Source organism: Xenopus laevis, chromosome 1S (assembly GCF_017654675.1).
Source record: "Xenopus laevis strain J_2021 chromosome 1S, Xenopus_laevis_v10.1, whole genome shotgun sequence".
NCBI lineage: Eukaryota > Metazoa > Chordata > Amphibia > Anura > Pipidae > Xenopus > Xenopus laevis.
The window spans coordinates 180,225,689-180,238,539 of NC_054372.1; the positions used below are offsets into that span (position 1 = coordinate 180,225,689).

Genomic DNA, 12,851 nt, shown 5'->3' on the forward strand with positions numbered 1-12,851 from the left:
ACAGTGCAAATTAGAGCACGTTCAATTAATAAGTGTACAATGACTAAAATCACAAGTTCAGTTAAATCAATTAATTAAGTGCAATAAATAATTTACTTTATAAGTATCCGGAGTGTAATTAATAAACTCAAAGGGATTTTTAAAAAATATGTGAACAATGATTATGATAAATTGTGTGTCCAAAATGCTCAGATCCTTTAGATAGTTAAGAGAAATTAGAAATTATAGATGGTGGAGTTATCCCAAAATCTACTACCTTATATTTTTCTAAAACTGGGACACCACAAAGTGGGAGAAAGGAAAGGGTAACCAGACTGTGGCCTCGTTTATTAACTTGCCCTGATCTTATGGAGAGGCTAAGCTACACCTTAAAGCAGGTCTGTTACTTCATATTCATTTCCACAGGCACTAAAATTATTAAGCCGTGTAATAATGATTGCCTTTTTAGGTATAAAGGTCCTTTTGCTGCTTTTATAGCCTAATTTTGCCAGCTTCATGGAATGCTTAGTGGTTTAGCACTTGCAGATTACAGTTATGGAGATAGGGCAACGAGTCGGTCCTTTAAGGGGGCCATACACAATAAGATCCGCTCGTTTGCCAAGTGTGCGGATCTTTCCCCGACATGCCCACCAATAACAGGGCGATATGGTGTCCTAAGGCCAAACGATCACATTACAACAAAGAGAATGGGCGCCCCTGGGTCGAAGGACCACCGATGTGGTCCTAGATTGCAGGAGAAATCAAACCTGCCCAGTCAAGATCAGGCTGATTTTTGGCATGATATAGATCAGGGGGACCTGTCTGAAGCCCCCACAAACGGGCAGATAAGCTGCCGAATTAGTCTAAAGGAACCAAATCGGCAGTTTAAATCTGCCTGTGTATGGAGACCTTTAGATATTGAAAACAAATTGGTTGGTGGTGGAAATGCTGTGAAACTCTTTCAAGTAGTGCTGAGAGTTTTACCCAAAAAGCATCTTGAAAGGCCCTTTAACCCGTTCTTTACACTGACACCCTTCTATTTGGTTTCTGACCTGCAGGTGGTGTATGTCTCAGACTTTTTTAAAGAGAAGAAGGGCAGTTTGAACCAAAAGGAAGAAGATTCCCACACGACTTTACATGAGACACCAACAAATGGAAACCACTATGGAACTCATCAGCCCTGAACGCGGGAGGGACTTCCTCCCACCACCTTGCCACTTAATGCAAAAAAATTATCCTGCTTTTAGAGAAATGTATTTAGAAGAGTGAAGACTCTCTTTAAAAAAAAAAAAGCCTTGGAACGGCCAGCACCTGCCCTCCATGCTGAAATATATTAACCCTTTGGGTAGCAGAGTGATCCAATATCAATGATGATAAACTCTCTGGGTCCCAAAAGGTTATTGGACTGCTGCTATAATTGTTGGATGCTAAAGAACACCCTATGTATATGTTATAGCTTTAAAATAAAAGTTTCTTTATGCATTTATCAACTATACACAAAAAACGTGAAATGTGGTATTCAAACTGTAAATTTTTTATTAAAATAGTGTTAACGCATTTTATGTACAAAAACACTTGTATAATATTGCTTTGCTCAAAGGTTGCTTGTGAGCCAAATTTATACCACCAAAACAATAAAAATGGTTTATAGCAAAGATCCGGCCTCTCTTTTTTTGGGACCGGGGGGGAACATAACAGTAACAGGGGCTGGCAGGTAAATGGAGCATATTCACCGGCTTCTTGTCTATAGATAGAGACTTGCAGCAAAAACAATATCCCTTTTTATTTTCGTAATTCCTGTGGAAATATAAGTGGGGTAGATGTTAAGATAGCTGCAGGTTTCACTTAAATTTAACCTTACAGTTTGAAGGAGTGATGCACCAAAACCAGAAATGTCAAACCAAACTTTAATTTGCATAATCAGATTTTACAATAAAAAAAAAAAAAAAAAAGTACATGAACTGTGAACAAAAAAAATGTCCTGTCGGTTGTCCAGAGCTTTAGGGTAAGGGCAGATGCAAAGATTCGGTGAGCTTTAGTCGCCCAGCGATAAATCGCCTCTTTCAGGACGACTAATCTCCCTGAACTTCCTCCCGCCAGCTAGAATGTAAATCGCCGACGGGAGGCAGTTTGGGGAGCTTTGGGAAGCAAAGGAGATTTGGCGCTGGGCGACTAATCTCTCTGAATCTGAGCGCGTGTCTCTGCCCTTAAAGTCAATTGAATTTTAGTGTTTGAATTTAGTTTAATTAAACACTATCCTCAATTTGAGTGGATTGCTATACGACAGGTAAAGAACACGTATAATCCTTTTACAAGCGTCTACTGAAAGTTGTAGGTTAACTGTGCTCAATGTTTCCTATAAGCTGTACACACACATTTTGAGGCCAGTGCACACAACAAATTGTGGTGGCAACAAAGAATTTTGTGTGAAAATACAAAATTCTGCAATTATTTTCACCTGAGCGCAGTTTTTAAAAAAAATGCATACAAAAGAACTTATGTGCACATAGCCCAGAAGAAATGAGAGGGAACATTACGCTCATCAGTGAATATTTCAGGTGCTGATGGGACCTGTAATGAGAAATGATTTTTAGGAACTTACCTTCTGCAAATTTGTTCTCTAGCTCTGTGTTCCCAATGGCTTTTGCTGCTTGACACATTTGCCTAAGCAATTCCTCAAGTCGTCTCATGCAGCGGATTATACTACCTGCAACAAGCAGAAAACATGGTGAGGCCACTGAATAAAGGCCACAGCAAATAGTGCCTTCAGGATCTGCACCAAAACATTTGCAATACCACTGCAGTGCCACAGATAGTGCCTTCTGAAGAGCGTAAAGGAGATAAGAGCATATAATATACTTGGTCCAACGATCAGCTCATCAAAAGCTCTTTGTGTATCTACCACCATCAGGGCCGCCATCAGAAATCGCAGGGCCCCATACAACAAAATTTCCTGGGCACCCTGGGCTGCGCCCACCGCAAGCCCCACCTACAGGTCCGCCCTCCCAACCCCATAGGTCCACCCCCCACCACACAGTAAAAAAACATAAAGAATATTGGTGGCTAGGGTTCCCACATTATAAGAAAATTGATGGCCAGGGCCCCTTAAACGTCATGGGACTGCATCAACAAACAGATTTTTTACCTTTGCCCGATCGGCATTTGGCTGACTTTCGGCCAGATATCAATCGGGGACATCTGTCTGACTCGGTCTGTCGGCAGCTTTTATCGGCCCGTATATGGGGGCCTTAAGTGAGCACAACCAATACACTTGGATACCATCATGCCTAGTCCAGTATGCATCTCATACAGTCAGTTTTGACATTACAGCTCATGGAAGTCTTTTTGGCCATAGCCCAACCACGCAGGGCTATTTAAACCATAATAATCTGTAATGCAATTCTCCCCCACCACTGCAGTCTGTATTTGTAGTAGACAATTACCCTGCCTGTAAGTATTTGAAAGAAACCTAGTCAGACAATAAAAACATACAAACTCCATAGAGATAATTCATTGGTCAAATTGCACAGCACATGGCAACAACTTAAGACTCTACACGACTTTCAATTCTCTCCCTTCTACTATCCTTATTTTAGTGCTGATTATTCTTATTGACCATGCTCTGACGCAGAGGTCCCTAACCTTTTCACACAAATGTAAAAACTGTTGGGAGGGCCACACAAGCAAGAAAATATTCCTTGAGGCAAAATAAGGGTTGTTACGGGCTAATTGATAGCCCTGATAAGGACGGATATCCTACATGAGGCTGTATTGGAGTAAAGTTGGCCATAGACACAAAGATCCGATCGTACAAATCCTCGAACGATCGGACTTCCCCATCTCCCGACCCGCCACTAACCATTCCAAACAAAGTAGTAAAAGTACCGATCAGCCGATGTTCTGCCCCTGACAGCAATTGTACAAAAGTTATGTCCGACAAAAGCTGGTGACAGTCTCCCACTGAAAACTGTACGATTGGCAATACATGCAGAGAGTTTATCGGCAGCTGAAAGAAATCTTTTTAACCTGTCCAATTGACCAAACGACCGATCTCCGTGGGACAAAAAATGTCGCGACTCTCCACACACGGTCCGAAAATCAAACGAATCCTTGATTCATACGATCAGATCTTTGCGTCTATGGCCAGCTTAAGCTTCTGTCCTTATGCCTCCAAAACATGAATTTAAGCCAGGAATTTCATAATGAGTCACTGGGAGCAATATCAAATGAGCCTCATGAGCCACTGGTTGGAGATCACTGCCCTAAGGGGAAGCGAAATCTAACAGCCAAACACTAAGCAATAAGTAAAGCTCTACTGCAAAGTATAGCTCAAAATTTCAGACTAAAAAAGCTCCTCAAATTGAAAGACCGTCTTGTATCAGCGTTAACAGATTATTTTCTTGTATGGGCTGTTATTTATTAAAATCTTTCCTGTAAAGAAATCATTTGCTGCTCTGTAGAAGCCAACAATACATTGTCCTGAGGGAATATGTCAGTATGGGAGCTGTACCTCAAATATATTGAAGGCCACAGGGTGAGAATCCCAAGCCAAACTGAAAGGATTATTTATTAAACAAAAACAATTCTTATAAAGAAGCACTCACAGGATATATTAAGATCTGAATCTAGAAGACTAGGACTTGAGATGCCCAGTAAGGAAACGCCTCAAAGCCAACAACAACAGTACATCAGAGGAGAACTAAGGACGACACATTCTCCACAATGGAGCGGATCTCTAGCATGAAGATGATCGGCAGGGACCAAACATTCCGTAAAACGTGACAGTTTTGCATTAGTGGAGAAAACAAATAAATTTCTAAACTTTTAGCACTTGAAATCCGAGCACTTCGCTTTAGTGTTTCCCCCACGCTGTGCACTTTTGTTCAAACGCCTACTGTAAAAGTCATTAGAGCACAAATACTTAAGACAATCTTGCGCTCTCTGAAGAGATGCCAAAAAGTAGGATTTCTGTAGAAGGAGCAAAACAACAAGGCTGCACTATTAACCCTGGAAACAAAACAAATTCTTCCCATCACTGGCACAGCAGGTTTTGCACAGGAACCATCTGTAAATCACCGTAGAACTCAAACACAGCAATGGGTGTAGAGTACTTATATAGTGAGAGCACTTCATAAAGGCCCAGCTTGCAGCCTGCACTAGCTCGGATATGGAAAAGCTAATTATCAAATTAACTCTAAATGGAAAAATAAATAATTTGGGCTGCCCTTGCATGATCTGAAACTGACTGAAGGTGCTGAACTGTCAAGGGGACACTAAATGGAGTATTGTTAATCTTTAAGAATAACTCTGACCAAACATGGGCAGATCTGTTGGTCTAGCCAGGTTGCCAAACAAGTGGATCTGGGCACAATTAGGTCTCCCACACGCGAGGATAAATCCAGGGGCAACCTGACTTAAGGTGAGAATCAAAGCTCATGCAGAAGTGCCTGCAGGTTTCTAGGGGCGGCGAAAAGTGGAGTCAGTCTCCTCAAGTGCGGAAAGCACAACTGCACCATCTGCGTAGGGCAGCCCCCCTCAACCTGCTCTGATGCAGGGAGGCTGGGGCACAGAATCACTCCTGGATAAATTGGGCAGATCTGGTCTTTGGCACTAGGGTTAGCAGATAAGGTCACCCATCAGGCCTACAGAATCCTGCCAAACAAGGACTGCATCAATGCACTAATTTGCTTCCCAACCAATGACATTCTCAAAACTGCTTGATTGATTTTTGGACATTTATTTGCCATATATCTGTTGGCCCAGCCTGTTGGTGGGCTCCATACACAGGCAAATAAGTTGCCAACTTTGTGTAGAAAGAGAGAATCAGCAGCTTTCGTTGGCCTGTTTATGGCCGCCTTAAAGGAGAAGGAAAGCTACCAAAGCAGTTTATTGCCAATAGATTAGCCACAATAGTGCAAGCTATACCACCAACACTATCTTTATTCTGTAGAATGCTTTACCATACCTAAGTAAACAGCCCTAGAAGCGCTCTACGTTTGTTTAGGATAGCAGCTGCCATATTTGCTTGGTGTGACATCACTTCCTGCCTGAGTGTCTCCCCGTTTCCTCATAGCTCTGAGCTCAAATTACAGCAGGGAGGGGAAAAAAAAAGGAGAGAGGAGCAAACTGAGCATACTCAAGCCCTAGCCCTGGAGGTTTAAGCTGAAAACAGGAAGTCTGATACATGTGTACACAATAGAAGGAAATAAATGCTGTATTTCTATTGACAGAGGAGTAAGCTTTATCAGAAAGGTCTATATAAGCTACCTTCATTTTAGCCTTTCCTTCTTCTTTAAGGGTGGCTGGGTGAAAGGCTGCATAAAAATAATCCTTAACATCACCCCCCCCCACATGCAATCCATACAGTGAGACAAATTTCTGGATTCGACTACATTAGTATTCCTTCCTCGTGTACGATTTTGCTTGGCTCATTGTACAATGTTTAATATTTTTGTGGAGATATATGTTAATCATCGAGTGAACCAAAGCGTTGGCGGCTCAAAAACAAAATTTTGGTTCAATCAAATCACTGGTAATGAGAATGTTTTCCATAGATTTCCTTTTTTTTTTAAATAAAAAAAAATAACATTTTCGACGAATTGAAAGATAAGCAATAATCCAAAGCAGAATATCTGGGAAGGCAGTGTGCATCTTTGGATCCATGGTCTGTTTAAGGGTAGCCGAGAGGTATTTACCTAGTGAAGCTCCTGGGGGCAAGGAAAGTGTGTTATTTGTTATTCGTCCCTGAATAACTTGCACTCCTCGCGCAGAAAGGTGCATCAGGCCAAAATTCTAAAGAGGGCTCTTTGTCAGTGTCACCATGAGAATTTACAGACAATTCCATACAGGCAACACATTCTTGGCTTTGAATGTGGAAAAAGGATTGGAGGGTCAGAGAGCTCTTATATCTCAAGAAAATAAACAAGCACAGTTTAAAGAGCACAGGGAAATGTACTATCAGGAAGAGTTGCAGGGCTAGGGTTGCATCTTTTTGAGTGTAGGGCCTCCTGGTATGGAATCAGGAAAGAAATGTGATTATTCAAAGTTGCAGTTAATATAAAATTCACCTATTATATCAGCCATTAGAACTTGATTTAATTCTTAATGACATATTTCAACCCCCATATACTTTACTTTGACTAAATGCATTATATTTACAACACTACAAAAGTATGTCAGCATCTTCCTAGACTAGAGATCCCCAATCTTGTTTTACCCATTAGCCACATTCAATTGTAAAAAAGAGTTGGGGAGCAATACAAGCATGAAAAAAGTTCCCAGGGGTTCCAAATAAGGGCTCTGTTTGGCAATAGACCTGATTTTTATGCAACTAAGGCACAAAATATCCGTTAGGTATGAATAACGAATATGACCTGACGTGTTATTTCTCAATTCTTTGCCGTTGTCCTAGAAACATGCACAACAGCTTTTTTTCTCTATAGATTGATTGAAAAATAATATTTATATCGTGCATTCACTTTTGCTGCTGTGCTTGTCTCTATGAATATTAAATATTTAATATAATATCTGTACCTAGATTTAATTTGTATAATGCATATTTAGCCAATTGTGCTGGCTAATATTTGGCTATAATATACATACTTGCTGTATATGTTTTTTGGTATATTTTTTGTACATTGTTTTATTAGTATTTTGTTGTGTTCATTTTGTATAAAGTTTTCTTTGTTTTGATTTGACTTCAGGGAGAGTCCAAGATGGCTGTTAACCAACCCCTTAGGGTTGGTTTTGATTAGAGTGAAGTCACACTGAAGGTTACCAATAATTATGCTTCTTATAGTACCATATGTGTAACTCTAGTATTTACAAAGCCAATTGTCTGTCTCCTGTTTTAAATATGTTGTGGGAAGGGAATCATGTAGCCTATGATTAAGGGGCACATTTACTTAGCTCGAGTGAATGAATAGAAGAAAAAAAACACTTTGAATTTCGAACGTTTTTTTTGGCTACTTCAAATCGAATGATTCAAACTAAAAATCGTTTGACTATTTGATAGTCGAAGTACTGTCTCTTTAAAAAAAAAACTTCGACCCCCTACTTCGCCACCTGAAACCTACCGAGCATCAAAGTCTATGGGGAAGGTCCCCGAAAGGCTTTCTAACAAATTTCTGATCGAAGGAAAATCGTTCGATCGCTGGATTAAAATCCTTCGATTCGAAAGAAAGATTTTTCCTTAGATCGTTCGATCACAGGAAATGCGGTAAATCCTTCGACTTCGATATACGAAGGATTTTACTTTGACGGTCGAATATCGAGGGTTAATTAACCCTTGATATTCGACCATTGGTAAATGTGCCCCCAAGTATCCTTTCGATACGAAACGCGTTAGGTGGTATCCTGTTGCACTGGAATAAACAAAATACTTTTTAATTGAAAAAGTCTGCCTGGAAGATCGGTCCTTAGAAGTGCATGCTCAATTTTTCTATACAGTTTTATGCAACTAAGACTTGCCTCCAAGCCTGGAATTTAAAAATAAGCAATTGATTTGAGGCCACGGGGAGCAACAGCTAAGGGGTTGGTGAGCAACATGATGGGGATCATTGTCCCAGACAAACAATCATTCCCTCATGAGTTGGCTGCTGTAGAAATATCGTAAACCTCCAGTGCCGCCTAATTCCTATTAAAGACCAATTCATCTCCCTTTCCCCGAACGTACACTTAAATTTCCAATGTTCTTATGATTGGAAAATAAAAAAAGGCTCAGTTATAAACCAACAGAACATTTTCACGCTATGGCTTATGTCACACTGGGAGCTTGGCCGTTGCTTCTTGTAATTGGCCAGAAATAGGTTTTGTTCTTATGGGGCTCACCAGACAACCTCTCTAAGGTAAAACGCAAAGAAGCAGTAAATAAAAGTCAGGTAATAATAATAAATGAGGTTTCTCTAGAATCAGAGTAACCTATACCATGCTATAATTCTATGAAAGGAACAAATGAATGTAGGGCATGGATCACTACTAAAGTTACAACACTCACCTTCAAACACATCAGTCATCTTGCAAATCTGTGCAAATGTTGCCCCATTCGACCAGGTGTACAAGACATCCATAAGGTTGGATTTGAAAGAACCCAGGTACGTCTCTTCATCCACCTCTAGTTTAGCTTCTGATGAAACTTTGGCGATTCTCCTAGCAGTTTCCTGTCATTGAAAGTAGAATTTATACAAATTGTCAACAGGATTACACACACATAGATGTGAATAATAGCAGTTCAACATCACTAACCTCAGTTCAACATCACTGTTTTTTGTAGAAATTATATTTCTACATGGCAAATAATTTACTAGTAGAGTCGCAGAAACCCATCAGACCCAACAGTCATGACATGCATGCTAGTGATTTCTAGTGATTTCTCTGACCCGCACCTAACCCGCCCGCATCCGCGATTCGGGGTTGTTTTTATAGACCCTCGCCAACCCACGGATGTCGTCACAAAAGGGCGGGGCAAGCAGGCGCAGGGTCTATAAAAGACGAACCCGGAAGTCGGAAGCTGGCATTTGACAGTGGCGTGCGGGGAAAACAGGAGAAGAGCTCAACCTGCACCTGCCCGCAAGAAGCGTGCAAGGTCGGCCCGAACTCGCCGGTATCGGGTTGGCCCGCACATCACTAATGCATGCTGATGATTCTGTGTTATTGAATCATTAATTGAGGCTTGTTCCAAATAATAGCTTGTTCCAAATAATAGCAGTGTGAAATTCAATTAGTGAGCTCAATCATTCTGTGAAAAAACAGGGGTCAATAATGGCCCTTATTTAAGGAAGGAAGGAGCAAATGTTGTGCATTTGGAAAAAATACAGATTTACTGCCTGTATTTCCTCAAAACGACTTTCCCACAGAAAAGTTTAGACATGGTCACTGCATTCCATCAATGACAGATCTACACTTCCATCTTTCCAGGCTGCCCGGCCTTTTTCCCCTTATCAGACGCCTAAGCCTATGGTAGGGGATGGGGCACAAGATCTCATACACAGAAACTGAATGTGTCCTTTGTGTGTTCCTTTGTTTGTGAAGGGGAAGGTATGGGCTGCGACATAATGCACTTCTCTTGTAGAGCACCTGTGGAGATGCGAGATGCAGCCTGAGAATTGTGTGATAAAGAAAACCATGAACTTTATTTGTGATAACCTCAAATACATGATTGGATTAGAACCTTATACTTAGTTAAAGTGCTATATATACGAAGTTAAATAAGTGACCAGTTAAGTTATAAAGTGCTTGTGTATCAATATTATTAATCTTAATTCATCTTGTGAGCATTATACAATTGCGCAGACTTCATAGGCAAGTAGGAAAATTAAATAATAGAGGGTGGAGAAGTCTCGTTAAATCAGTCTCATTTTTTGCTACCTTCGGGACCCCACAAAGTAGGAGAAGTCAGGGCTTCTGGGACCGTGGTCTCAAAGTTACCTTTTCTAACTAATTGTAAGAAGCTAACTTTCCTGCCATACCACAAATCCCAGGGCACTTACGAGAGAAAACAGATTGACAAGATATTAGATTTCTGAGCAGAAAGGAAATTAACTGCTTCCAAAGAACTAATCTTAAAAAAAAACCCCAAGGTTTAGTTAAAAATGGTATAAACCGTTAATCGTGCAATCACTAAGTGAAAGAAAATGACAAAGATTCCCAATAATACCAGTCTGTGTGTTTGCGATTGGAATGAATAGGAAATGATTTCATTTGAATAGGAAGGAAGGCGATGTACCTGCATCTGACGCAGGGGTCCTGCCAGTTGCTCTGTCAGTTTCGGCATTTCACTGGACTAAAAAAAAGAAGAAGATATTTTGTTAATGTAAATAAACAATTTAGTTTGTTGCCCTTAAAATGACATATTGTACAATGCTGCTTATTAATGGTGAAATAAACGCTAAAACTTGGCTAGTAATTCTATATTTAACTTATATTGAACTTATTGAACCAGCCTAAGGGTTCAGCCTCTCTCTGTAGCAGTAATGATCCAGGACTTCAAAGTTCTCAAAGGGGTTTTTGTTATAAGTGTCTGTGACACTCACATGCTCAGTGGGCTCTGAGCAGCTGTTGAGAAGCTAAGCTTAGGGGTCGTCACTAATTATCCAGCAGAAAATGAGGTTGGTCTATAATATAAGCTGATGCTACAGGGCTGATTATTAAATGCTGATGCTAATTGCACTGGTTTCTGTTCTGCCATGTAGTAATTATCTGTATTAATTACTAATCAGCCTTATATTGTGACATTTCTATTCTATGTGTACTGTATATTGTGAGTGGGTCCCTAAGCTCAGTAAGTGACAGCAGCACAGAGCATGTGCAGTGAATCAGCAGAAAAGAAGATGGGGAGCTACTGGGGCATCTTTGGAGACACAGATCTTTACTGCTAAAGGGCTGTGGTTGCCTTGGGCTTGTACAGAAGCTCAAAACATAATGTACAACATTTCTAGCTACTTCTGTAGTTAAGCTTTAGTTCGTTACAACAATATTTGTAGCAAAGCTTTCCCTGGTGCTTATAAATATTTTGCTCCGAAGCCATTCCTTCAGGATCTTCGGACACCCAGCCGTTGAGCCATGATAAACCAACAAAACCATATCATCAATATTTTGGGCATTTAGCTGTTGTTGTCCAGGCAGGGGCGCTCTGCCAATGAGGCGAGCTGAGCTGCTCGCCTCAGGCGGCAGCGCCAGAGAGTATTCCAGGGGCGGCAAAAAGCCGGTCCTGCACCTTTAAGAGACGTTGTCTTGCAGCACCTTTGTCAGAAACGGCGCTGTGTCAAGGTAAGCTAATTTTTATGTGAAATCCAGCTGTGCACAATGAAGCATCTGCTGGGCGGCAACCTCTTCTCTACCCGTCACAATGCACTATATATAAGTATATAGCACATAAATAAGGCACATTCTTGATTTTACAAACAAGAATATGTACTGCTAAAAGCTATAAGCGGATGGGACATTGAGGTGAGCACTTCTGAACTGGCAGAAAATCCCCCTCCCGCTCCCCATAGTCCTGCTTTTAGACATTTCCTAATATACAAGTTCAGATGCTTTACAGTCTGAACGACAACACTGAACATGAGCTAACAGCCAATTTGTAGCATGAAAAGATGCACCAGTATCAACCAGGAGACAGAAGAGCTGAGCATCAGTCGGGCTCAGTATCACCTGAAGTAGAGTCCTGCGCGGATCCATTTTTTGGAACCCGTACCCGACCCGTACCCGCATTCTTACCAGCTTGGACCAGCTACCCGACCCGCAAGTACCTTATCCGCTGACTATCAAGAATCAGGAAGTGCTGTCATTGAAAACCTGGAAGTGACATCAGTGGAAGTAGGTGTGATCAGAAAAAAGGAGTTAAAATTGCTATTGATAAGAGCCACGGCCGGACCCACAGAACTGCGTCTATACCTGCACCCGGAGCTTCTACCTGCAACCCGCAGGGTACCGCAGATTTTTGCGGGTAACCGACCCACTGCAGGACTCTAAGCTGAAGGAAATCCCAAGCTATATAGAAGCAGCTTCACAATATGGAATCTCACAAGTCAACTCTCTTCTCAGCAAAGTGCAACATGCTAAGCAATGGTCTCAGCACCTCACATCCCTTTGCTTGGGATTGCTAAAGGCAAACTTCCTCTGCTGGAACAGCTGTGAAAACAAACACTTAATAGGAAAGTGCCACCGGAATCCATCCGTACTCACTGTGACATATGGGCTGCACAAAGCACAGTATGAAAGGAAACATGTTTGTTCTCTGCACATTCACCCACGTCTCAGGGAGAGCTACTAAAATCAGCCCTACTTAATGTCTTACTCCTGGTTAAATGGAAAAAAGAAGCTTTTAAAGGCATCTTTAATGACTTCCCTTCATTAGTTTAAACCTCCCCCTA

At 41.1% G+C, this 12,851-nt stretch overlaps 2 protein-coding genes across 3 annotated transcripts in view; one reads left to right on the forward strand and one right to left on the reverse strand.

Moving 5' to 3' along the window:
* The window catches only part of MGC80748 (protein), a 59,520-nt gene extending 57,886 nt beyond the window's left edge, over positions 1–1,634 (forward strand). Inside the window, exon 6 of one of the 2 annotated variants that reach the window (XM_018237003.2) lies at positions 1,038–1,634. In XM_018237003.2, coding sequence (XP_018092492.1) covers positions 1,038–1,163 — 126 coding nt within the window. In that variant the 3' untranslated portion in view covers positions 1,164–1,634. 2 annotated transcript variants of the gene reach the window in all.
* Positions 1,498–12,851, reverse strand: part of mtrex.S (Mtr4 exosome RNA helicase S homeolog) — an 83,489-nt gene continuing 72,135 nt past the window's right edge. Inside the window, exons 24-27 of the mRNA XM_018244486.2 lie at positions 10,703–10,759; positions 8,975–9,137; positions 2,582–2,686; positions 1,498–1,776 (exon numbers count right to left, since the gene is read on the reverse strand). Of these exons, the coding sequence (XP_018099975.1) occupies positions 1,724–1,776; positions 2,582–2,686; positions 8,975–9,137; positions 10,703–10,759 (378 nt within the window). The 3' untranslated portion in view covers positions 1,498–1,723. The remainder of the gene's footprint in view (positions 1,777–2,581; positions 2,687–8,974; positions 9,138–10,702; positions 10,760–12,851) is intronic.